Source organism: Alligator sinensis, unplaced genomic scaffold, assembly GCF_000455745.1.
Source record: "Alligator sinensis unplaced genomic scaffold, ASM45574v1 scaffold987_1, whole genome shotgun sequence".
NCBI classification, from domain to species: Eukaryota; Metazoa; Chordata; order Crocodylia; family Alligatoridae; genus Alligator; species Alligator sinensis.
Window position 1 is genome coordinate 119,519 of NW_005842574.1, and position 25,538 is coordinate 145,056.

General features: G+C 59.0%; 1 protein-coding gene across 1 annotated transcript in view; it reads left to right on the forward strand.

Annotated features, from left to right (window-relative positions):
• The first annotated feature begins 8 nt into the window (after positions 1-8).
• BOP1 (block of proliferation 1) overlaps positions 9-25,538 on the forward strand; it is a 57,206-nt gene continuing 31,676 nt past the window's right edge. Inside the window, exons 1-3 of the mRNA XM_025214238.1 lie at positions 9-49; positions 1,749-1,943; positions 15,183-15,314. Coding sequence (XP_025070023.1) covers positions 41-49; positions 1,749-1,943; positions 15,183-15,314 — 336 coding nt within the window. The 5' untranslated portion in view covers positions 9-40. The remainder of the gene's footprint in view (positions 50-1,748; positions 1,944-15,182; positions 15,315-25,538) is intronic.

Consider the following 25,538-nt stretch of genomic DNA (forward strand, 5'->3'; position numbering starts at 1 on the left):
GCGCCGGGGTGTGCACGGGGAGCGGCGGCCGGAAGGAGCCATGGAGCAGGTGGGGGCGCGGGCCGGGGCACGCGTGGGGGCTGGAAGGGGCCGCAAGTGACCACGCCCTGCTCCGACTGCAGCTCCGCTTTCTGCTCCCTGCCTCATGCACCCTGTGCGGGCTGCCGCTCTGCTTCCCGCTCCCTGCTGTGCTCCCCCCCCCCTGGTCTGCCGCTCCGTTTTCCGCCCCCTCCCCTGTCTGTCTGATCTGATCTGCCACACCGCTTTCTGCTCCCTGCCTCGTGCACCCTGTGTGGTCTGCTGCTCTGCTTTCTGCTCCCTGCTGTGCTTCCCACCCCTGTGGTCTGCCCGACTGTCTGTCTGATCTGCTGCTCCGCCTTCAGTTCCCAGCCTCCTGCTTCTTGTATGGTCTGCTGCTCCACTTTCCACTCACACCCCCCCCCCCGCAGCTGCCTGTCTGATCTGCTGCTCCGCCTTCTGCTCCCTGCTGTGCTCCCTACATGGTCTGCCACTCTGCTTTCTGCTCCCTGCCCAATTTGACGGTTTGCTTTCTGGTCTCCGTCCCGTGCGGTCTGCCTGATCTGCCGCTCTGCTTTCTTTTCCATGTCTCCACTCCTCTGCTTTTTGCTCCCTGCTGCTCTGCTTTCTGTCCCTTGCCCGGTGTGTCCCTGCGCTGCCTGTCCCTCCCCAGTCTGCCGCATGCCGTTTGTGACCCCCGTGCCACAGACTAGCCACCTCCTCCCTAAACGACGGGCGCGTGTAGCGAGCATTCACGCGGGGAATTCGGTGCAGCCTGGTCAGGTCTGCCCCTCCCGGAGCTTCTGTGCCTCTTCCCGCCCCGGGGGTGAGCGCGCCGACGGCCCGGAGAGCTCGTGCCTCCCCGAGGTCTCTCGGGTACCCCCCAGCCCTGCCTGCTGCCTGACTCCAGACTAACGCAGCCGTAGCAGAGCGGGGTACAGGCAGAGGTTATCTGACCTATAACTGGAGGATCAACAAAATAAGATAAAAATTTGGGATTAAAACCTTTACTGTCTGTTCACGGCTCCCGTGAAAAATTCCCTTTCGAAGGAAGGCAGTTATAACATGTGCAATGGAATGAGCTCAGTACCTTTAGTGAGGCTGATTTTTCACCACAGAAGGTGTGTAGCATCGAACGGGAGCCCACGTGTGCTGATGCCACTATGCAGAGGGTGTGCGCTGCCTACCCGGCTCAGTAATACCTGAAGTATTCGATGTGAATCAAGGCTGCAGAGGAAACCAGCCCTGATGCTTCTGGTCTGAGCAAGACCAGCCGGCAGTTCTAATATCCCCAAACCCAGCGCTGCTTGGACTTTCTCCCGCGCCCCAGTTTCACCCTTGCATACTTGGCAGCAGGTCCCCTGGGGTCCTGTATAAGCAAGGAAGTCGGTTGTGATGATAAAGAACTTCTTTACCATCCGTGAAGGGACTCTTTGGGGGCAGAGGTTTGTAAGAAGCAGTAAGTAGGAGGGCTAGGCCCACTCATAGGGATTATACTACCTCTGTTCAGCAAATAGGCAGCAGCGGGCAGGTTTCTGTTAGAACTGACCCTGGCCACACAAAGCTGATGCAGGTGTAACTGTTCCCCTGCCAGAGGGTATGGCTGGCATAGCTGTGCCGGTGCAGCAGGGCCTTAGACTGAAGCGAGCTGCGCAGATACTGTCTCTTTAACATACAGCTTGAACTGCTGTTGGTAGACCTGTGCTGTGATGCTTCCGGTGTCCTTTCAGCTGCCCCTTCCCAGTGCTGCAGCAGCAGAGGAGCAAGACTGGGAAAGCGATGACGTGACAGACAGCGAGGAGAGCGTTTATTCTGGGCTGGAGGATTCTGGCAGTGACAGCAGCACGGAGGAGGAGGAGGAAGATGCCAATGACCAGTGTGTTGAAAAGAAAGTGAAAGATGTTTCGCACTCGGAAAAGATGCGGGTAAGTGCGAAGTTTCAGACCCCACAGCATAATGCTGGTGTTGTGTAGCTGTGTCCTGGTTCCTGCCACAAAATGTGACTTCTCCTGAAAAAAGGAGTCCAAGGCTAGAAAATTAATAGTCTTCCCACCCTTCCTTAAAAGTGGTTTATAGCCCAAGATGTGAAAGTGTCTGCCAGTTTGGATGGTTCCTTGGTCCTTTAGGGTTGGAAGCGTCGCAGTGTTGAGGAGGGAAAAGCTAATGTGGTGCGTATGTCTAAACTATGAGGCACAGCTCATGCAGGCGGATCATGCTGTTGGGGATGTGCCTCATTTATGGCATTTGCTGCATGTTTAATTACACACAGGTGCTTCAGCCAGGTTCAGAAAGCAGTAAGATCAAACTGCAGTTCTGACATGAGGGCTCTAGATGTGCGGCTCCTGCAGTGTAAAGCTGTAGGAAGCTGTGATGAGGTTTATGTGTTAATAGCAGAAGGGCTTGTAGCTCAGTTTTCATTTCCAGAGTGATGCTCCCCCCGCCCTGGAAACCCTCATAAGCAGCTGACCTAGTCCCCAGGTTGCAGGAAGAGGCCGTGTCTAGACCAGGACAGTAACTTGCACTTTAAACACTGACATATTCAGTATTTGCTGGAGTGTTAAAGCCTGTCTGTACCAAACCATTTCTAAGTACAAGCATTAGGTCTTGTCAGAGCAGAGAAGAGACAGTCCCTTCTGCTCTGTCTCCTGCCTCTAGCACTATCTGGTACCAGTTGTTTCTGAGGAAGGTATACAAGTTGCTCAGCAGGCAGATGTGGGATAATTTATGCCTTTTGTCTTCTAACACCTTGTGTCTTGGTTTAAACCCTGAAGCATGCAGTGTAATGAGAGCAAGTCATGCCTGACCAACCTGGTTTCCTTCTATGGCAAGGTGAACAGGCTGTAGGTAGGGGGATAGCAGTGGATCCAATACAGCTTTATTTTTGGCAAGGGTTTTGACACTGTCTCCCATGACACTCTTATCAGCAAGCTAAGGAAGTGTAGTCGGGATGGATCTACTCTAAGGTGGATATGTAACTGGTTGGAGCATCCTGCACAAAGTAGTTACCAGTGGCCTCATTGGAAAGTGGTATCAAGTGGGGTTCCTGAGAATCTGTCCTGGGTCTAGTATTGTTTAACATTTTTGTTAATTAAACTGAAGGGTGGGATCAAGTGCACTCTTAGCAAATCTGCAGATGACACCCAAGTTGGGTGGAGGTGCAAATGCTCCTGAGGGCAGGGTTAAGATTCAGAATGAACTTGATGAACTGGAGAAATGGTCCAGAATTAATTGAATGAAGTCCAGTAAGGATAAGTGCAGAGTCCTGCACTTGGGGTAGAAGTCGTACGCACAGAGATAGAGTGGGAGGATGATTGGCTGGGCTGTGGTACTGCAGAGAAGGACCTGGGGGGGTTTGTAGTGGGTCCCAGTGTGCTTTTGTTGCAAAAAAAGGCAATATTATACTGGGCTGTATTAACAGAATTGTCACTGGATGTTAAAGGGAATGATCCTTCTTCTCTGTTTAATGCTGGTGAGGCCTTATTTAGAGTCCTGGGAGGGTCCAGTTTTGGTCCCACACTGCAAGCAGGATGTAGGCAGATTGGAAAAAGTAACACGGAGAGTGATGAAAACGAAGCCTGGGAGCAAGGCTGATAGGACTGGGGGTGTTTAGTCTGGAAAAGAGAAGACTGAAGGGGGTTGTTTTGATAAGTCTTCAAATACCTGAAGGGTGGTTATATAGAGGATGATGATGGACTGTTGTCTGTGGCCACAGGGACCAATGTTATCAAACTGCAGCAAGGGGGATTTAGGTTAGCTATTTGGAAGTATTTTGGGAGGTTCAGCGCTGGAACAGGCACACAAGCTGTGCAGTCTCCATTCTTGGACGTGTTTAAGCATGGGTTAAACAAGGGCTCGTCTGTAATGGTTTAGGCCCGGGCTGCTCCTGCCTTGAGCAGAGGGTTGGAGGCATGGGGTCCTCAGGAGATCTGGGATTCTCTGGCTCTGTGAGCTGAAAACAACCTCAGTAATGTACTGAGGCTTGCTAGTAACCTTTATAAGCCAAGTTATGTCCATCCAAAAGCCAAGGCTGGCTTCCTGCTGGATTCACCTTGGTTATTGCACTCCAGCTGCACGTGCAGTTACATGCATGAGCTGGTGTTGTCGACACTGCAGGGTTATCTTGTCTCAGCTTGAGCTACGTTAAGCACCAGATGAAGCCCTTTGCATTGCAATCCATTTGTGCTGCCTTGGTTTGCCCGGCTGGCATAAGAGAATGGGCGTGAGCGAGGAGGCTGGGGTAAAGCCGAAGGGACGTCGTCTTGAATAGCAGTCTTCTCCTACCAGCCATGCTCTCGGTTGCCTGGCCCCTCTCCAGCCATGCTCTTGCTTTAGCGCAGACGTAAGTTGGTGGTGGCACAACAGCAGCTGATGAAGAGTTGGAGCCAGTTCTCTTCTGCACCCTGCTTTGCACCTTGCCCCTGTGCTTGCCCGCCCGTTGTCTGCTCTGTACGGATGGGAGGGCCTGTGGGGTGCGGCTCCTGGCATACAGGACGCTCGTGTGTTGCAGGTGCGCTTGTGCACAGGGTTTTCTGATTGATAGGCTGCTGTCCTGAGCAGAGCATGTGAGTCGCCTTAATGGATTTTCCACCATCATGGAAGAGGGAGCAAAGGGGCTGTCACACAGGGAAAACCCATCAGCTGTGCTAGACTCAGCCAGGAATCCCTTCGCCTCTTGATTCTGCGCACAGAAACATTCCTGACCACGCTGGCAGTCGGGTTGCAGCCGCTCGGCTCCTCCTTCGTCTTGCACTGGAGTCGCACTAGCATATGCAAACCACGAGTGGTCTTGCATTGACACAGCAGCACGATATTGTTTCATCTCCTGGCTGGACTCCACAAGGAGTAGAAGCTGCAGACATGGCAGTGTGTCCACTGCCTGTGGTCTCACCATAGTGTCCTCTGTGGACAACGTGCCATTTGCTTATATGTTGAGAGTTGGTCTCCGTTAGTGCCCGCGCAATCGCCAGTAGCGGTGGAGTCCCACAGACTGTAAGGAGGGTAGAAAATTGTAGGAGGAAGAGGTCAGTCTGGACAGGGCCCAGAGCAGTAACCTGACCCTACCTAGTTTGGAAGCTCTCGGAGTCGAAGGGCAGGGAGGCTTCACTTGGATGCAGTTGAGTCAGAGCCACAGACCTGAAGCAAGGAGGACCGAAACCTGTTGTGATGGTGATACGCAAAGCAGCCCAAAAATCTCCATGCAGAAACCAGCCTAAGTGAGACAGGAGGGTGGCATCCACTTAAGAACACATGAGCTGCCTGGAGTGGGTCAGACCCCAGGTCCATCTTGTCTAGTCCTGGGTGTCAAACCGTGGCAGAGAGCGGAGGCTGGAAGGGAGAGTGACTGGGGCCGAGCAGGGTTTTCCCCTGTTCCTCTCCCTACAGCCCCCAGCACTGAGGTCCAGGCAGGGCTGGTGCGGAGGCCGTGCCCCTCACTCCCTGCCACAGAGCCACCGATGCCCCTTTCCTCCCAGCACATGTCCAAGCCCTGGTCAATCTGGCTGATCTCTCGGCTCCCACCACCTCAGGGCAGCAAGTCCCCCCACTTTAATGCCGCGCTGGGGAAACAAAACTTCCTGGTGTTAGTATTAAACTGCCAGCCTGCTTGGTCCATGCGTGAGCCCTCATCCTTTTTGATGGCGAGAGACAGTCAGTAATAAATCCCTAGGGACTTTCTCTTTGCCACTTTGGGCATTGTAAGCCCTTCTCCTGCTCCCCCTCCAGCATCTCTTTTCTAAGCTGCCCAGGCCTGGCCTTGGTAGTCTCCTCCTGGGGAAGCCCCTCTGTGCAGCTCAGCATCCCTGTTGTCCTTTTCTGCACTGTTTTCCGTTCTTCTGCCTCATTTTGGATGCAGGATTGAAGGTGTAGATGCTTCATCAGTTTATAAAGGGACATCATGACACTTTCCGTTCTGTTTACGGTTCCCTTCTTCATTATCCTTACTTTGCATTTGCCTCTTTGACGGCCTCCACTGCAAAGCTGTAGGAGAGCAGCACCCTGGGATTTGGTGCCTTGCAGCGGTCCCAAATGGTTGCATTTGTTGGGGGCTCCTCTCGCGCGACTCCATGCAAGGCAGGGTTGAGCAAGCCAGAGCTTCGGGAGGGAGTTGCGGATGCCAGGGAGTGACAGCTGCCTGTTAGGAAGGGAGGTGCATGCGTAGAGGCCCAGAACATGAGGTCCTGCATTAGCCTGTCACTTGCGTGTGTAAGTCGTGGCCTTTATGGAAAGCAATCCCAGGTTGTCTCCTTGGGGATCTCGCTCTGAAACGGTGACCTTGCAGCGCTCCATCAGCCTGCCTTGGAGACTGTTCAGGGCTCATTTTACCTTGGGGGAGCTTTACTGCTCTGCCCAGCCCCTCAAATCTGTAGCTCACTCTGCCAGCCTGCCCCAGAAGGGGTAATCTCAGTCTTGTGAGAGAGAGGCCTTGCCTGACAACCTGCAGAGGGGTCGTTCTTCTCCAGAGGGACTGAAGATAGGGGATGGGGGACGTGGGACAGCCTGAACTCTGGGGGAGCAAATGGCTAGACACAGGAAGCGTCTTTGTAGTGGGGGGACTGCCTAGGAGGAAGCTCTCCCGATAGACACTACCACTAAAATGCTGGAGCCAACCAGCCTGTGAGCGCACGAGCACTCTGCAAACCCACGCCAGCTTCCTTGCTGCGATGGGGGCACCATGCACAGCTGGAGGCCCGGCTCCCCCGCAGCCCAGGCACCAGGTTGCAGGCTCCCTCCCTGGCCTGGCCTCCATGCGGCAGTCCCTCCCGTGATGGTTGCACGCATCGTTGCTGCCGAGGGGCTGGTGCTGAGTGGAGCGGTGCTGTCCGGCCACTCTCTGGGTCCTGGAGACAGATGGCCCCTGCTCCCATCACCTGCCTGTCAGCAGATTCGGGAGCCCCTGCTCTTCCTGCCTCCTTTGCTGGCAGGGCTGTGTAAATATTAGGCCCTCGCTGTCAGACGAGATTTCCTGCTAATGACTTCCAGCGTTTGACAGGCAGCGCTTTCTTCCTTGGCGGCCCTCCTGCGGCACGGAGCAGCCCCAGTCCCCTGGCTGGGGGGAAGCCGGCGGCCTGCAGGTGAGGGCCACGCTGAGTTGTTTATTGGCTGCTTGTATAATCCCGGAAGCCCCTTCGGCATCACTGCTCTCCCTGGGGCCCCTTGAAAGAGTCACTGCAGCCACAGACAGAGCCGAGCCGGCCGGGGGGGAGGATGCCGGACCCTGTCAGTGCAAAAGCTGGTGCGGTGTACGGACTTAACCCTTCCCTCCCTGCTCCCACACACCTTACACCTTTCAGAAACTGCCATGTTATGAAACACATTCGTGCTTCAGGGTTTAAAACGTGTGTGCCCTTGTTGCCAAGAAGGCTAATGGCATCCTGGGCTGCATCGGTAGGAGCACTGCCAGCAGATCGAGGGCAGTCATCCTTCCCCTCTATCCAGCACTGGGGAGGCCACATCTGGAGTCCTGCATCCAGCTGTGGCCCCCCACTACAGAAAGGCTGTGTACACATTGGAGAGAGTCCGGTGGAGGGCAATGAAAATGGTTGTGGGGCTGGGGGACAGGACTGGTGTTGAGGGAACTGGGCTGATTTAGTCTGGAGAAGAGAGACTGAGAGGGGGTTTCATAGCAGCCTTCAGGGTGGTTGCAAAGAGGATGGAGCTGGGCTGGTCTCAGTGGGGGCAGATACAGGACAAGGAGCAATGGGCTCCAGTTGCAGCAAGGGAAGTTTAGGCTGGATATTAGGGAAAACTTTCTCACCAGGAAGGTGGTGGAGCACTGGAACAGGTTACCCAGAGAGGTGGTGCAGTCTCCATCCTTGGAGGTGTTTAAGACCCAGGTGGACAAAGCCTTGGCAGGGATGATGTAGTTGGGGCTGGTCCTGCTTGGAGCAGGGGTTGGACTAGATGTGACCTCCTGAGGTCCCTTCCAGCCCTCGTTGTCTGTGATTCGTGTTGTATTCTTGTATGTTCTGGGTCAGACCTTGGGTCCATCTAGCCCAGTCTCCTCTGCAGCATGGTCACATTCGTCTTGCATTCGAAAGGCGGGAACAGGCTTGGCTCTCACTGTGGCAGAGCAGGGGCCAAGGGGAAGGACATGCCCCAAATCTTCTGCCCCCTGCTCTTCTCCCCCTGCAGCTTCTGCATTTGGGGGCTGAGGGTCTTGTGATTCAGAGGCTGCCTCCTACTCCACTGTGCTCAGCACTTGCCCAGGGACCTTTCCCCCAGGATCTGGTCCCTGTATAGGATCTGAGCCTGCTGTTGCCCAGAGGAAGAAGGAGTATCTCCATGGCCCTAAGTCCCCTTCCCATTCTGCTCCATGAGAAAGGCGTCACTAGCCCTGTGCCTTTTGGCATCAGCCACTTGGTTTGCCCTCTTGCGACCTGCTCATACTCCACCTTTTGGGGAAATAACATTGTCTCAGGACCTGCCTGATCTGCTGCTCTGCTTTCTGCTCCTTGCCCCGTGCTCCCTCCCAAGGGGCTGCCTTTTCCTTGGCAGAGGACCCTGTCTTCCCTGTCCCCGAAGCCATTCCCGTGTCGAGACAGTCTTGACCAAGTGCTGTCGTTGGAGTTTGAAGGCAGCACGCTGGCATGGGGACTTGGACGTTAAAGCCTGGCGTGCCTGGGAGAGCCATCCATGCCTGGGAGACCCTGTCCAGCTGGGTGGGAAAAAGGCAACGGTAGTTTAGGGTAAATGCTGCCAACCAGTCTCTCTGCTGCAGCTGAAGGCGTTGGCAATCCTTTGATGCAAGGATGGTCTCTACCACATCTCATTGATGGGTCTTGAGGTGATTTAAGAGTCTAGTCCTTGAGCTACAAATGGGTCTGCAGAAGCTGCAGGTCTTTCTGCGGGGGAGAGTTGACTGCAGGCTGAGATCCTCTCCCTTTCCTTCCTCCGCTCTCTCTTCTCTCCTTCGAGGGCAAGACACTTTATCCCAAAACAGGCTTGGTTGTGATTGTGGCACCACTAGAGTCAATCAACAGCCAGCTCCTCCCGGCTCTTGCTGTCAGCATCCGTTGTCCTGCGGTCTGCCTTCCCTGCATCCTTGTAGCATTTTCCCTGGCCCCCCGCAAGCTCCAGGCTGTTACTCAGCTGGGAGCAAAGCGCTTGTTCTGGGGGTTGAGGGTCAGGCGTCCGCACAGAGTCTGGCCCAGCGCGGTCGGTGCTTGAGGATCACCGACTCCATACTGGTAACGTTGGATACCGGCGTTTGTGTGACCATCTTCCCACGGGAGGTGGAGGATTTTCCGGGGGCATTGCTGGGGGTACCTCTCTGGACTTTTGAGATGACAATGCTAGGTTACCCATGGTTCACCTCTCTTTCACATCTCAGAGTCTCTGGAGATGGTGATGAATAAAGACGGGCTGAAGCACTTTCCCAAAGGAAAGTGGGTGTGCTGGATCCTGTGCTGGATCTCCTCATCGGTGCTCGCTCTGAGAGGGGTGGCTACCGAGGTAGGGGAAGCGCTCTTCTGCAGCACTGTGCGAACGTCCACTTGTTCTTGGTGTCCAGGGTCTCCTGTCATTTCCTCCAAGAAATATTCATGCTAAAAGTCACTGATGCTGAAGGCAGCGCTCCCTACCCCACCCTGGTCTCTCTGGGTCTCCTCTGCTCGTCTTCTCTGTGTTTTGCACTGCCCATTGGTTCAGTCGTAGCTACTTTGCCAGTCTCGGGTACGACAGTCCCTGGAAAATTCCTGTTTCTGGAGCACAGCCATGGGCTTGAAGGGAGCGGAGCTGGCAGTCCCGCAGAAGGGAAAGGACCTGCCTCACTCGTGCTGCTCCCTGGCCTCATGGTGGGCCCGAGGTCTCCCAGTTCAGCACCTCTGCCCAGCTGTGCTTCATGACCTCTTGGAGCAGACTCAGCAAGGGGTCTCGGCAGCAGTGCTGCCTCCGTGCGTGCTGAGCTGTAGCAGAGTTTGGGCAGCGTCCACGGCAGGAGAGCGTGAAGTCGGAGCATGTGGTTGGATGGAGGTGGCAGTGGTGGCACTACCGGAGTCAACACAGAGTCTTCCTGTTACTATAGGTAAGGGCAGTCAGAGGATCCGCGCAGAGTAGATGGAGCCGTCCAGGACACTGTCACCTGCACACAGCCTCTCTCACCCTTTGAGGGTTAGCAGTACCGCTGACCCCTGCGTGGCCATCTCAGGGCCCTACTTCTTGCTGTGCTGAGGGTGGGAAGCCACGCTGGTGGGCTGGGCTGGGGTCTGAGTCGCATGCAGCACCATAGCATCGCTCCATCTGGCAGCGTCTTGAGCCAAAGCAAACCAACACAGGCTTCTTCTCCCAGGACCAAACTTCCGCAGGCTCGTTACCTGTGCAGGTGCCTTGCAATAGCGAGCCTAACTTCTGCAGGACATCCACCACCCCCGGAGCCTGGCACACCACACCTTGCCAGCCTACAGCGATGCCCGTAACACCAACAGCACCGATACGAGAGTCCTTGAACAGGCCTCGTGTCCATGGCATCTGGGTCCAGCGGTCTTGGCTTTTGAAGATCTGCGTTTGTCGCAAGCCGATGAACCCAGGCTCTAGAGCTGCTCCGGGGAGGGAGGCTGCAGCTGGCGGAAGCAAGTTGATGCATAATGCAGCCAAAGGGATGAGGAGGTCTCTGCGGGACGGTGCCTTTGCCTCCGCTTGCTTGCATGGTCCATGGCCTATGTTATTCAGGAAGTCAGGATAGATGGATCGTCGTTTGAGTCCCTTTGGACCTTACCCAGGGAAATTCCAGGCTTCTGCAACCAAATTCTCTCCATGGTCCTTGCAAGTGCACTTGGACTCCCCAGCTGCCGGTGCATGGTCCTGGCTGGCCCAGCCCTTCGGGAGCAGCGGGGTTTGCTCTGCCCCTGCAGAAGCTGCTGTCCTCACCCCATAATCCAGTGGGGGAGTTTGGGCTTCTCACCTCTGGGCTCGCAGAACTGCCAGCAAAGGTGTGGACGGCTGCCAAGGCCTTCACCAGTCCGATGAGCCCCTCTGCACTCGAGGCCTACGGCTGGACCCCGCCTTGGCTGCCTTGCCAGAAGGAATCAGGCAGCTGTGTCCTAGCTCGTGTCACAAAACGGCCGTACAGCGGTGGGGAGCCGGGACAAGTTATTCCAACTTGAACACGCAGGGTGGCAAAGCTCAGGCTTTTTTGGGTACGAGGCTGATGAGAGTAAACGTGGCCTTGCCTTCACTCTGCCCATGCTCACGGCGCAGCCCGGCGGGACGCTCAGCTGTCTGGGCAGAGATGGACTAGCCCATTTCTCCCGCGAGCGGCTGGCGCGGTGGCTTGCTGCTCCAGCCCCCAGGACCGCATGCAGTGTCATGGGCCATGCGCTCTTCCCATCAGTTTCTCTTCTTCCGCACCCCTCGCCTCCCCCTGAGCCCCCTTGCTCCGTGTCTGTGGTGCAGCTGCATCCCTTGACATTTTGTCGTTCCCTTTTCTGCTCTCTCCACAGCTCTGTCACCGGTCACCCCTAGGCCAGGCCATCTCCCCAGGCCGGGCCACGGGGTCCTCCCAGTGTAGGAGGCTTCTTGCCTTTGCAGCTCCACTCCCACCCCAGAAGAGCCAGAAATCCTTCTCTCCCCCTTCCCCTGCTGTCCCGTAGGGGATGTCTGATGCCCCCAGGGTGCGAGATGGCAAGCTGGGGATTTTCAGCCCTTCTCTCCAGAGCTAATGAGGGACAAGAAGGGCTGTTGCGAGAGAAGAGAGCTCTGGTTCTGATCACAGCCAGCTCTTGGGGGGTGGGGCAGTGTCCCTTCTTCATTGTCCCTTCAGTCTCTGACTTTTCTCTGGTTTGTTCTTTTTTCCCCTTCCGCTGCTCTGCACCCTTCTCCCACCTCTGTCTCCGGCTGCAGCTCTGGAGCCGCGCAGGACCCAGCCCTGCCGTGGGAGTCTGGGACTCTCCACGCGTGGGAGGCTTCCTTCTCCCTCCATTGCACGCCCTCCGGCCGCAGCCAGCTTCCTCCAGGCTCCTCTGTGCCGTGAAGCTGAAACGACGCTGAAAACACCTCTGAGCAACGTGTTTCCCGGCCCCGGTGATGAAAGCTGCTCCGGCAGCATCACTCAGCGATGGCTGCTGGTGAAAACTGCTTTCAGCACTGGCTGGATCAGCTAGCCGGGCCCAGACGGCAGCGGGGCCGACCACCGGGTGCGGCACGAGCCGACTCCTTTGCCCCCCAGCTCCCTGCTGTGGCTTTGGAGCTGGTAGAGGCCTCGGGGGACAGGTTTTGTTCCGTTTTTCCATGTTTTCGGCATTGCTTGCTGCCCTCTGGTGGATTCGGCGTTCCTGCAGCCGGGCCCGTTCTGTGGAGCTCCTCGCTAGTCTGAGCCCAGACCAGGTCCCTGTTTTATGGGCACGTCCGTGTGCGCGGTCAGTTGGGCTCTTCCCCGCTCGGGGTTGCTCTGCCCTATTAGAACCCAGGCAGCTCGTTCTTAGCCGCAGGAGAAATGCTCTTGCATCTGCTTTGCACGTCAAAGCAAGCGGGCCGATGACATAAAGCGAGCGTGCAACCCCCCCAGACTCTGTCCCCTGCCCAGTAGAGAGGAGGCTGGTCCCTGCCCAGTGGGGACGTGGCCTGGCTCGCTACTGGGATGCTGGGAAAAGAGCATCCCAGGAGGACTTGGCTCAGGGAGCAGAGAGGGGCTTCTGCGCAGCTCATTCGAACGCTGCCTTATCTGGGGACTTGGCAAGCGCTGCCTGTCAGTCGCACCGCCTTGTCAGCAAAAACTTGGGATGAGTCTTGTGTCACCTCCTGGGATCCAACGGAGGCCCCGTTGGATCCCAAGAGAGCGTTGAGTGCTCTTGGGTTTGCTGGGCCCTCGCCACGTGTGCTGGGGGTCGGCAGGCATCAGGAGGGAGCTCTCGTGGCTCTGGGGGCTGAGCGCAGCAGGCCGCGTGATGCGGCCTCGATGCCGGAGGCGGCCTCGCTGCCCCCGCAACCCAGTTTGGCAATGCCCCCTCTTTCTCCAGCATTCGTCATGGCGGCGGGGGGAGAAGGAGAGATGGAAACTCAAGTCCGAAGCCCCATTCGCGCCAAAAGCCTGGAAAAAAACTTATCTCCAATCTCCTTCTTCTTCTAAGAAAAAAAAATGTAATAAAGGCTTTTGTTTTTGCAGTAATCTCATCCTCTTGCCGGCCCTGTATTTTCCAGGCTCTCTCCCACCCCTCTCCCTGCGGCGCGGGGGGGCTGCGTTGGTGTGCGCGTACAGCAGAAGGTGATCGCACACTGTGTGGATTTTACTGCTCCCACGAGGGGCGTTTTCTGGGGCTGTTTTTCCGATTATTCTATTGAATCCTCCGGTAAACCCGATCCAGCCTGGGTCCCCCCCGAGTGAGGAAGGGGGAGAGAGGGAGAGAATCTCTTTTCCAGGGAAGGATCTGCAGCGCTCTCGGCACCCACACAGCAGGTCAGCGAGTGGGCGCAGTCTGTGACGCAGCCTCGTCTGGTTACCAGCGTCTGGCCGGGAGCGGGGCCGGGGCTGGGGGCGCGGTGCAGGGCCCCACCTCACACCAGGCTAGCAGGTGCCCGGTCGGCCCAGTGCTCCTCAGTGCCACCACGGGCGCTCCCGGCCTTCTTGCCTGCGGCCTGGGGATCCAGCAGGCAGGGCTCTGGCATCACCTGTGCTGAATGCCAGGACTTTCAGTCCTCTGGGCTGTGTTCAGCTCCATTTTATGCAGGCCAGGAGTGATCCCATCCTTCACCTGCCAGCGTGGCACCATTCAACAAGTGTTCCCTGGTTGCAGTGCAGCTGCCAGGGGAGCCCGGCTGCCCAAAGGCTGTCAGTGCACAATCTGGGTTCACATTAGCAGCAACAGAGTCATTGCCCATCCACCAGGTCATAGAATCGCAGTCAGGGCTGGAAGGGAGCTCAGGAGGTCACATCTAGTCCAACCGCTGCTCCAAGCAGGACCAGCCCCAACTACATCATCCCAGACAAGGCTTTGTCTACCCGGGTCTTCAAAACCTCCAAGGATGGAGACTCCACCACCTCTCTGGGTAACATGTTCCGGTGCTTCACCACCTTCCTAGTGATAGAGTTTTCCCTAATATCCAACCTCAACTCCCCTTGCTGCAACTTGAGCCCATTGCTCCTTGTCCTGTATCTGCCCCCACCGAGACCAGCCCAGCTCCATCCTCTTTGCAGCCGCCCTGCAGGGAGGTGAAGCTGCTATCAAATCCCCCCATAGTCTTCTCTTCTCCAGACTAAATCAGCCCAGTTCCCTCAGCCTCTCCTCACCAGTCCTGTCTTCCAGCCCCCAACCATTTTCGTTGCCCTCCTCTGAACTCTCTCCAATGTGTCCACATCCTTCTGTAGTGGGGGCCACAGCTGGGGACATGACTCCAGATGTGGCCTCCCCAGCACTGAATAGAGGGGAAGAATCACTGCCCTCGATCTGCCGGCACCGCTCCTACCAATGCAGCCCAGGATGCCGGTCGCCTTCCTGGCACCAAGGGCACACTGCTGGCTCCTGTTCAGCTTCTAGTCCCCTGTCCCCCCAGGTCCTTTTCTGCAGAGCTGCTGCCCAGCCCATCGCCCCAGCCTGCACCGGTGCAGGGGATTGCTCCTTCCTAAGTGCAGGTCCCACAATGAGAGTCTACAGTGCCCCTTGCCCGCTCTGCCTGGGGCATTATGCAGCCAGATCTGGCTGGCTGCCTGTGTAGTGAGGCTGGCATAAGGCTTCTTCCCATTGCCATGGCCATCTCTAGTTGACCTTCTGAGCTGCCACCCTGTAGGACACGAGAGTCTTCTTCAGAGCGTGCCCACGTGGGAAAACAGACACCCACTGGGGTGAGACACGTAGGCCCTGCTGTGCTGGCGGCTGGCGGCTTTTCCTCCTTGCAGCTCTGGTGCCGCCCAGCACAACGGCATGATTCCTTCCTCAGGAGATGTGGCAATCCCGACCTCCTCATGACCTTGAGGTCAAGGGCTTTGGTTTTGGGGAACCAGAGATGCTCTGGGGTGAAGAAGATCTGGATCCAGGAGGCTTTTGTGGGGAGCAGGCTTTAGGGGGACCAAGACGGGCGTCGAGGTTCTGTAGCATTTTGGGGGTCCACTAACAGCTTTGCTTAAACTTCCAGTGGAGATCGCAGCCCAATTGAGTACAAAAACAAATGGTCGCTCATGCTAGGTCTAGTGGAGGTCATGCTAAGCTCACCCTCTCTGTCTTCTCACTGTCTTCCAGGCCGGAGCAACTTCCCAGAAGAAGGAGCAATTGCACCATAAGAAGCGGAGCTCAAAACCTCTCTTGGTGTCGAGCGAGCCCCAGCAACTGCCCACGGAGAACGAGTACGAGGAGGACAGCTCGGACGAGGAGGTAGGATACCCGGTGTGACCTCTGCTGGGGATGGGACATGACAGGCTGCTTCAGCAAAGCTAACCCCATTCCCACAGGGTCTGTGGACGTGTGTAACACCTTTTCACAACAGGTCTGTTGTTGTATAGTAGCAGCAGGGTGTTGGCGGCTGTGACCCTCCTGCTTTCCCTGGGGCACGGACGCAGGTGATGCCTGGGCCTGTCAGGGTGACTGTCATGTTGCTCTGAGGTCGAACACGGGGTTTGTCTGGGCTGGTTTAGACGGGGCTGATCCTGCCTCGGGCTGGGCTTGGATCAGACATGACCCCAGCAGCTTCCTGCCACCCCCGCAGGTCTGTGGTCCTATGAAGTACTGCTCGGTACTATTCCTGGATGGCGGGGCTGGCTGCTGCTCCCTGTGAACACCGTGCTTTGCATGCAGCTCTTGTCTCCAAAGGCAAGAGCAAAAGAGGCCTTCTGCCGAGGCTGGAAATCAGAGAGAGTGTCCTGAGCCACGCGGGGCTCCCGTGCCCTGTTGAACGAAGGCAAGGGGAGCCGGCTGCTGCTAATTGGGAAATGAGAGCAATATTTTACACCCTGGTTTTTGCATGCATCATTTTTCACTCCTTGTATCTAAAACCCAGGCCCAGGCCTACATGTCCAGCTCTGCACAGGCAGGTCTGCATGGCATGGTCGCAGGACGAGGAGGGCAGCTCTCAGTGGCATCCCAGCCTGGCTGGGCACTGGGGGACGTATTTGGGGACCGGCTGACACGGTGCGTTCCAGCCTGCGCCGAAGGTGGGCAGCAGGATGTTCTGCCTGTTGCAGTGCAGAGAGCTGGGGCACGGGAAGGCTGCAGAGAAGGGGCTTGAAACAGAGAAGCTGGAAACACTGGAAACATTGAACGAGGGTTGCAGGAGCCTTGGATAGGAGGTGTTCAGGTGGGTGGTCTGAAGTGAGGCGGGTGGAGGGAGTTGCTGTTCTTGGGGACACCGGGGGGGAAGTCACAGCCTTGATTCAGGTGGACAGAATCGCACAGAGGCGTTGGGTATGGACAGGTGAATTCCCCCCCTGCCGTGCGAATTTGAGGATGCAGGGGGTTAGCCAGTGGAAATGCAGAAGGAGATGCGTCCTCTAAATGGAGTTACCCAAGCTGCTTTTACCCAAGAGCCAATGAGGCCCAATACGTTGTTAGGTCGTTTTGGGGCTGGGAGTCTCATGCAGCCCACCAGCGCTCCCTGGCAGGAGGATTTGCCCTGAATGCACAGAGCGGCAGCAGGAAGCCTTCATGTTGCCCCGAGGAAGGAAGGAGCAGCCCTTCTGCTGGCAACAGTGTTGTAGGAAATGTCTGACTCGGTGCCTGGGTAAAACGGCAGGACAGGCGCTGTGGGAGCACTTGGGGGTTTCCAGCAGTGCACGGTGCTCTGTCGGGCTGCCCACAGTCCAGTTGTGTTGTCATGCGGTGGCTAAACGGGGGAAGAGCTGGAGCAGGGGGAGTGGGTGGATGTGCCGCCTTTGAGCTGAGCCTCTTGGCCGTTGCCAGGACAGAGGGGCTGTGGAGCAGCCAAGAGAGCTTAGACATGAGGGCAGGAGAGCCTGGAGGGTGCAGCCTGGCTTGGGAAGGCAGTAGGCACCCTGGCGCTCTCCCTCGGTGGTGACGGGGCAGATGGGCTGGAAAAGAAAGGAGGAGCTGTTGTGGTGCCTGCCTGCCCAGCAAAGGCCTTGGCCGTTTGACATCAGGGCTGCGGCCCACCTGGGCTGGAGCAGGAGCCGCAGGAGTCCCCGCTCCCAGGTCTGGAATAGAGATTGAGAGAGACGTAAAATATAGGGCTGTAGAAAACGTGCCCTTGTGTGCAGCGTCTCCTGCAGCCCAGGAAGAGCCCTTTCCTGCAGGGTTCAAGGTCTCCCTCCCGCTGCCTGGTTCCGTCTCCGGCTCCCAAGCCCCGATTCAAAACCTGCTGACATCAGAGTGGCTCCGGCGGCTTCGTTCTGCCTCTTCTCCTCCCTCCCCTCTTGCAGTTCAGTTCATCCCTTCCACAAGAGCCCTGCGTCGGCGGCCTGGGCCGAGGCGTGTGCACCCCGCCACTGCCTCGCAAGCATCGTCTGTAGCCAGCTCCAGTGGGTGACCCCCACGGGGCCTTGGGGACGTCTGTCCACCCCTTTCCTGTTGGAGGCCCTGGGAGGAAGAGTGGGACTGGGCATGGGGCTTCGAACGCGCCTCTGCACCAGCCGCTCTCCTAATGAAAGAGCGCTTGTTTCCCACTGGGCCCGGGCCCAGTCTGGAGCTGTGCAAACAGCCTCTCTCCGCAGCCGGCGTCCAGTTCACGTGAAGCCTTTGCCGGGGGAACTTTTAATGTGTCTTTGCTTGGGGAGAAGCTGAGGGTGCTCCTCTCGAGCCCTTCTTACCCCAACCCTTGGGTCGTCACCACTGGGTGGTGTGGGCAGACGTGCAGCTCCATCAGGCGCTGGCTCTACACCACCAGTCAAGGGTCTGCTGGACCCAGCCAGGGTAGAGACCTTAGTGCTCATTCGATTGAGAGCACCGCTGGGGTGCTGTCTTGCTCATCCAGTCTGGACGGCTTTTGGACTCGCATCCGTGCCAGGCTGCATCGCTCCCGCGGCTGCCTCTTGCCTATGCTGGCCTTGCCCAGAGCTTTGCATCTGAGTCGGTCTCCAAACAAAGTGGCAGGCCACAGGGTTTTGCTGTGACGTCGTGGACCTGAATGCATCTCTGCTTGCGATGGTCCCTGGCAGTGTGCAACCCTGGCCCCTGTACTGCAGCTGCACGGTGGTCCCCAGAAGGCCAGGGTGAGCTGGGGCTTGGGGAAGCGGAGTGAACCCGTCTGCGGTGGCTGCTGTTGATGTGGGATTTCAGAACTGCTTGTCTCTGTTCAACCAGGACAGTTGGGCTTTGCCAGGAGCCCGGGGTCACGTGCACCTTGTTGGCAAGCAGCAGGCTGCTGACACCTTTCTTGCTAAGGGGGCCTGAAGGCCGTGAGACAAGGAGACCCAAAGTCCCTAGTATCACATCTGTCGGTGCCCAGTTCCAGGTGTTTCAGAGAAGGGGGCAAGGAAATTTACTGTTGGGGATGGGGGTAGCCTCTTCTGCTCGTGATGCGTTTGCTGCCATCCTGGACACGCAGGACCCCAGAACGCTTCCAGAGCCGGTGACCAGTGCTTAGGACAGCTCTGGACATTGTTGGCACCCAAAGACCTGCCCAGCCCCTCTTTGGACCTTGTTAAATGTTTGCCCTTTGCCCCTTGCAGCGATGAGCTCTGCAGCCTCGTCGTACGTCACGCGGAAGTGTTTCCTCCTGTCTGCACCGGGTTGCCCCCTTCCCCTAGATTGCATTTCCCTGTTAAAACGGGACGGTCTGAAACCCTCTCTCCCCCGTGATGGGTTTCAGAGCTTTTTAATAAAGACTAATAGCTCAGGCCTGCTATGCCTTTGCATTTAGCGCAGCCGGCGGACTGGCCTCTCCCGTTGCGTCTCCCACGCCCCGTTCCTTGCACGGTGGTGTGAGCCCAGGTGGTGCCTGGCTTGGGCACCGAGTGCAAATCTCACAGAGCCAGGCCCTTGCAGTTTCTAGTGGGCCCCAGCCATGGGGTCTTCCTCCGAGGGCAAGGTGGGCACTGGGACAGTGCATGGCGCTGCCTGGGGTCCAGGTGAGGCCATGTGGCCCAGGCTGCCGTTCGGGGGCTGGCTCCGTAGCTCTCGCACTTCCCCCCCCCGCATGTGCGTGGGTTTCGGAGCTCTTTAATAAAGAATAATAGCTCAGACCTGCTATGCCCCTGTGTTTAGCGCAGACTAAATTTCCTCTCGCTGTGCTCCTGCTCACTTGGCAGCTGCCGGCGCTCGGGCTGGCCCGGCGCCCGGGCCGGTCTCTACCGTGTGTTCTGAGAAGAGACACAACAAAATAAATTGGTTTCCTGGCCGGGACGGGCCGGGCGCGCTCGGAGAAGGGAGCCCAGTGTCGCGCTCGCTGTGCCCTCTCCCCTCGCACCCAGCTCTGGCGGTCGGTGCCGGGATCCCGCGCGCGGCGGGCCGGTGCTTTCCCCGGCAGGCCGGTGATCCTCGCGGAGGCCGGTCCGCGCCCCCTGCTCTCTCCCCCCGGCCATCCCTTCAACACTTGTCGTGCCGTCCAAGTGTCTCTTCCTCTTAGCTGCTCGGAGATGAATGGCCGCGAGCTGCAGAGGCTGTCAGGGCCTCGCTGGGAGGAAGCAGTTTGGGGCTTTTGTTTGGTTCTGTTTCCTCCCACAATGACTATTCCATATGTCAGTGGATAATGAATGAAGGCGCGTTGAGCGCTCCTCGGTGAGCCGGCGGCTGTTCCAAGCCCACTTCCCTCCTCCGCAGTGCAGCTGACCCGGGCGGGGAGGGGGAGCGCGCAGCGCCTGGCTGGGCCCGGGGAGCTCTTCTTTCAGTAGCTGATTAGCCAAGAGAGAAAAAACCCTGCAGAATGTGCTGCTGGCAGACGGCTCCTTCAACTCATCGCTCCCTGCGTGCGTGTGCATGTGTGTGTGCGCGCCTGTGTGCTTCCTGACCGGCCAGCGCTCGCAGATGCTTCGAGCTTCCCACTTACGGCCCGTATTAAACACTTAGCAGAGCTCTCCTGCCGGCATCCGTGCATCGGCCGCGAGGCAGCGGTGAGGCTAGACCGTGCTGGACTCGGGGTTTTCGGGACAGCTCTGAGCCGAGCACGGCACTGCCCTCCCTGCCACAGCCTCGTCGGTTGTAGCATGACATCCCGTTCCCCTGGCTGGCTGGGCGGCCCTGGCTCGCCCCGTCTGGGCTACGGGAGGTCACTGCTGGCTGGGCGAAGGCCGGCTTGACCAGCAGCGGGTGCTTTGTGGGGGCTCCGGTGGGTCCGGACAGAGGCACTGCCTTGCACAATGACACACTGAAAGAGCCCCCATATATCAGTAGTGTCAAGGATAGTGCATCCCTGCTCCTGCCGCCTCTTCTCCAAAGCTTTTCCAAATACCATTAGGAGGTTTTTTGGGCTAATGAAGAATGCAGGGCCCTGCACAGACCCAGGGACCGGGAGGGCGGCGAGTTAATCCTGGTGGCTGCAAAGACAGTCGCGTGGTGCGTGGAGTACTGGGAACTTCTTACCGGCTGCGCTGCGTGGGCAGCGACCACGTCTTGGAGGACTGCTCCGTCGAAGCCACAGCGGTGTGCCCAGCGGCAGTTCAGAAAGCAGAGTATAAGACGTGGGGTGAGGAATAGCACGGACCCTGTTTCTGAAGGCCAGTGGGATTCGGGGCTCCACGCTCCCTTGAGGAGAGACGTGGATTTCCAAGGAACACGGGATGAGTACGTGAAGGGCGAAAGACCCCGGAAAGATCTTGGAGAGGATGCAGGATCCCAGGCATGTGAGGGGTGGGGAAGTCCTGGGGGCTCTGCTTTGTTCCTCACTTAGAGGAAGGGGACCTTCCATGAGAGGGGGAAAGGGCCCGGCTGCTTCATGGCGTCGGGTGTCCCGGTTATTCCCAATTTGCTTGACAGGGTGCTCTCCCCAGGAGGTGCTCTCCCCATCGTGCCAGACAGGGACCGTCTCTGCCTGCCGCTGGGCCTTGATGCGCCTTCTCTGCTGGAGGCCGTGGCTTTGGGGCCTGCAAAGGTTTCCCAAAGATGAGGAGCAACTTGGGCTCGTGCAGAGACCAGGCACTGCCTGGTGGGTGGGGGGTGTCCGAGCTCAGCCCGCCCTGCCCCTCCCCACGTCGATGGGCTCCAGCTCTGCTTCAGGACCTCAGCGAGCGCAGGGGCTGGACCTCACCCCCCTGGGTAGGACCGGGACAGCCTGTCTCGGCGCAAGCAGCTGCGAGGGACTGGGGAGCGTGCTGCTGGCCGGCGGGGTGGCCGGAGCAGAAAGTTCCCCTGCGTAGCGCATGCACGCTCGGGATGGGGGAGAGCGGGGCATTGGATCTGCGGGGACCTGACAGCGGGGAGCCAGCCCGGTCCCACACGCCACTGCCCCGGTGTCGGCCCGCGTGGCAGGGATGCCTCCCACCGCACGTCATCCAGACGTGGGCCTGGCCCGGCCGGGCTGGGCTGGGCTGGCATCTCCGAGTGGAAACTCAGGCTGGCTCCATGCAGCCTGCTGGCACCAGGACACGGTGCAGTAACCCTTGCGTCCCAGGCTGGCTCGGCGGGGACATGTCGCTGCATGGGCCGTGAGGCTCAGGCCGCCCCGGGGACCAGCGTTCAGAGAAGCACCCGAGTGTTGATACAGCCCTGAGGAAAGGGGACTTGGCGACTGCGTTCCTGGCTGCCCCGAACTTGATATTTGAAGTATTTGTGAAGTAGCTCAATTTGGGGCAGGAAAGGCTTTTTCCTTCTGGAAGGAATGACATCACCAAATACATTTAAACGATCCGGTCTCTGACCCAAAAGAGCGGGGGGAGAGAGGGGGAAAGAGAGAGAGAAAAACCCACAACAACTTTCATCTGACGAGTGGAAACTTTTTTCCATTTATTTTCCCCCTCTGCGTCCTGGGGCTCCGCTCAGCTTACAGCTCGGCCCTTTCAGAGCGAGTTTACATCCAGGCCGAGGAAACCTGCAGCATCCTCGTTCCTGCTGCCGGACGCGGCGGCTCCCGGAAAGTGGCGGCGCGGGGGCTGCCCCTGCCCCGTCCGCGCTGCCCGGGCTCCATCTCTCACCCAGGCCCCGGTGACTCCGGGCTGCCCCAGGCCACGGCCTCGCTGCCATCGTGTCCCAGGTTGCCGCCCTCTGCTTGGGGAGGAGTCATGGCATCCGGGACCCGTGGATCGGCAGGGTCGCCGGGCACGGTCCTTTGCAGGCAGTGCCTTGGCTGCGGGCGGGTGGGTGGCACATGGGGGTGTCTACCCTCTTCTGTAGCAGGCACGGGGTGCGGGTGCCTTGCTGTGTGTGGCTCTCCCCACATCCCTGCCATGTACTCGCAGGCCTCCCCAGAGCAGGGGCTGGGGAAGTCACCACCACACAAAGGGGGTCCCACCCCCAGACAGCAGCAGGCTCTCATGTGCCCCTGCCGTGCGGCAGGCACTGTTTGCCCCATGCCTCCCATCTCCTTGCAGCCCCTGGGAGGCTCAGACCACGCCGGCACAGGCCCCCTCTTCCAGGGCTCATCGTGGTGGTTCTGTAGCGCTTGGGTTTACAAGGGCCAGTCGGGGCCCAAAGGCCCAGGCACGCCTGCCTCGTCCTTGTACCCCTCGTGTCCATCCAAGCCATGCACGGTGGTGATGCGCGGGATGCACCCAGGGGCTTCACAGGCAGAGTCCTCTCCCGGCCACCCTCCAAGCGTGGCGTAGCCTGCCCGTGACTCCTACCCAGCTTGCTCTGCCCCTGGAGCATCGGCTGTGCCCCAGCTCCCGACAGCAGCCTGCCCTTGACTTTGCTGAAGTCTGGCGTGGTTGCAGACAGGCCTGGGGACATGCTACCTGGTTTTACTGCCAGCACTGACCCCCTCGCCTTCCCTGGCGCCAAGGAAGGGAAGGCAGGCGGAAGCCCCCAGCCCCAAAACGCTGGGACATCAGACCTGCTTTTGTTTCGGGTGTCGGAGGAAGAGCAGGGGGCCGTGAGGGGCGCTGGGCAGAGCTGGGGAGCGCGGGGAACCCAGCACAGGGCTCCCAAACCAACCCCCACGGCGTCGGCCCCGCGTCCCACCACGCAGACGAGGGGCCGGTCGGCTTTGAAGGGAGAGCTTTCATTTCTCTCGGGGCCCAGAACGGAAGCTTTTGGGCTGGGACAGCGCGTGCCTACACCCTGCACCCCCGTGTCGGGCACCCTGTGGCCCGTGTGCCTCTGGTTTCGGCCGTCACGGGAGTGTGCAGCTGCGTGCGCTTGTGCGTCCGGGAGCTGCACGCCTTTGCTCTGCAGCCAAGCGCTGTTTAATGGCTTCTCCCTGCTACTGACCTGACAGCTGCCGGAGGACTTGGCCAGGGCCCTGCTCCCGAGTGCGTCCCGCTTCCCTCCACCCCCGGCCGCTGGGCGCTCGGCAGGCTGCGCTCTGGCTGGGGGACGGGGGGCGGCTCTTTCTCATGTTTCCCCAGCTCCTGAGCAGCCCCCTCTGGGTCCGGGACAGCCGCTCGCCCCGTTCCAGCTGCGTCTTGAAAAGCGTTCACGGCCACGGCTCCCGGACGGGCCTGTGCGGTCATTGGGGCCGCAGAGGTCGTATACGCCTCCCCTGCATTGGCTGTGGGGCTTAGGTCCCCATTCTGTCCAGCTGCCCCCACGCAGGCTTGGCTTGTGCCTTTCCCTTCGCAGAGTCAGGTTTTCCTCCTGCACCCGGTTTTCCCATCAAGCGCTGCCCCGGTGCGGCGATCGGGAGCTTTATTTTGAAGGAAAGCTGGTCCATCTGCCTGAGCAAGAGCAACCTGCTTGCCCTTGGGCTGGCAGCGATGCCCGACCGGCACCAGGCATGGGTCCAGCAGTGGGGCAGGGAGGAGATGCACGAGGGAGTGGGGGTGGTGGGAAGTCTCTCGAGGAGACTAGGGGGCCACTATGCCCTGCCCCGGGCGGATGGACGTCCCAGGCTGGGGCTAGCAAGGTGGGTGGACAACCTGCTTCCCTTGAAGTGGTAAAAGAGCCCAAAACTTAACCCTCGGCCTCATAACCTCCATCTGCAGCTGCTCCTTTCATCCCCTGGCCCCACCATTAGCCCCAAGGGGAGCAGAGGTCTAGTGAAATGCAAACAGCAGGAGTCCTGCAGGCTGGAGGAAAGCCCAGGTGCGCTGTATACCCTCGTTTCTTGCCCTCTTTATGCGGTTCCAAGGGCAAGGCAGGGAGGGGCTCAGGTGGGTCCTGCCTTTTGCCTGAGCCGTTCAGACGAGTGCCAAACCTTCCCCCTGGAAGATGAGCTCGAGTCGAGCCAGAGCTTGTCCTCTAGCCCCGGCACCAACACCAGGCTGGCCGCCTCCGCTGCGGCACGGGGAGGAGAGGGGTGCTGTGCTTCTCCACCACGGCAGCAGGTGCCGGCGCTCTGCAAGCCCCGTGGCATGGGGACAGGTTTGGCTCCACGCTCTCCGTCGGTGCCTGTCACGTGTGGACGTCATAAGGGGCCGGAACGCAGGATTTAGGCTCCGTGTCCTGTCCATGCAGGGCGCTGCCTTCAGGGGACCGTGAGAGCCCACGGACTCTGCCGCTGGGGCGGTGCGAGGGCCGCTGGACCGGGCAGGCTCTGGGAGTAGCTGGACCCTGAAGTGCCGGGTGCAAGCCGCGTTGCCCGCTCTTTCCCTAACCGTGCGCCTTGCCCTCTCTGACCGGCAGCTCCCTCGTTCTGGACATCGGAGCACCTTTGTCCGGAGCCCGTGGCAGGTTTGAGTCATTCTCTGGTTTGGGGCCGATTCTCCCGTCTTGTGGGACTACAGCGCTCAGGCTGTTGGCGTTAAATGTGTCCTGGGTTGGACTGACTCGTTAGGAGGCATTTGGGCACAGGCCCTTGACGGCTCCGTCCTTGCTGGCGGGGCTCCGTGACCGTGGTGGGCTGCACGCGGTACGCGCGCAGCTGTGTGGGACACACAACAGATGGCAGGACAGGCAACACGGCAGCTGATAGGTCACGGAGCAGTATATCGGGGCACAGGGCAAGGAGCAGAAAGCGGAGCAGCAGATCGGGCAGGGGAAGGGGATCAGAGCGGGCCATGAGCAGGGCGCGGGGCACGCCTGCCAAAGGGGTTGGCCCCCAGTGCTCCATGAAGGGGCAGGGTGGGCGACGGCCTTATTGAGTGTGGAGACCCCGCTCCCCAGGCACTCAGCTGCAGGGTCTTGCAGGCCGTGTTGGTGAGCTGGCCCTTGGGGACCTTGCACCCTGCTTCTAAATGGGGACCGTCAAAAGCATGCGTGGCCTCACCCTGGTGTCTACAGGGTGCTCCCAGCCCCGCATGGGGGAGGCCGGCAGGACCCGGCTGCCCGTCGGGGCGGGGGCCCCGGCAGCGCTGAGTTCGGGTCCTGCATAGGGAGCTCTCCTGCCTTTCGTCCCGCGCTGCCAGGAGTCCTCGGCTTGGGAAAGGGCCTTTCCCGCGGCCACCACCCCCTCCGGAGTGACCGGTCCCTGACGGAGGACCCCAGCCCCAGCCGCGGCACTCTCCGCCCGGCAGGAAACCTCTGGTTAATGGGCCGTTCAGTGGCGCAGGGGCCGTGTTTTGCTAGGCGGGAGGATTGTTGACACAGAAGACTCGGCCGTGCCTGGCCGGCCGGTCCTGGGAGCCGCATCCCGTGCTGCTCCCCCGGCACAAGCCGCTCCTTCCCGGGGCGGGGGCCGGC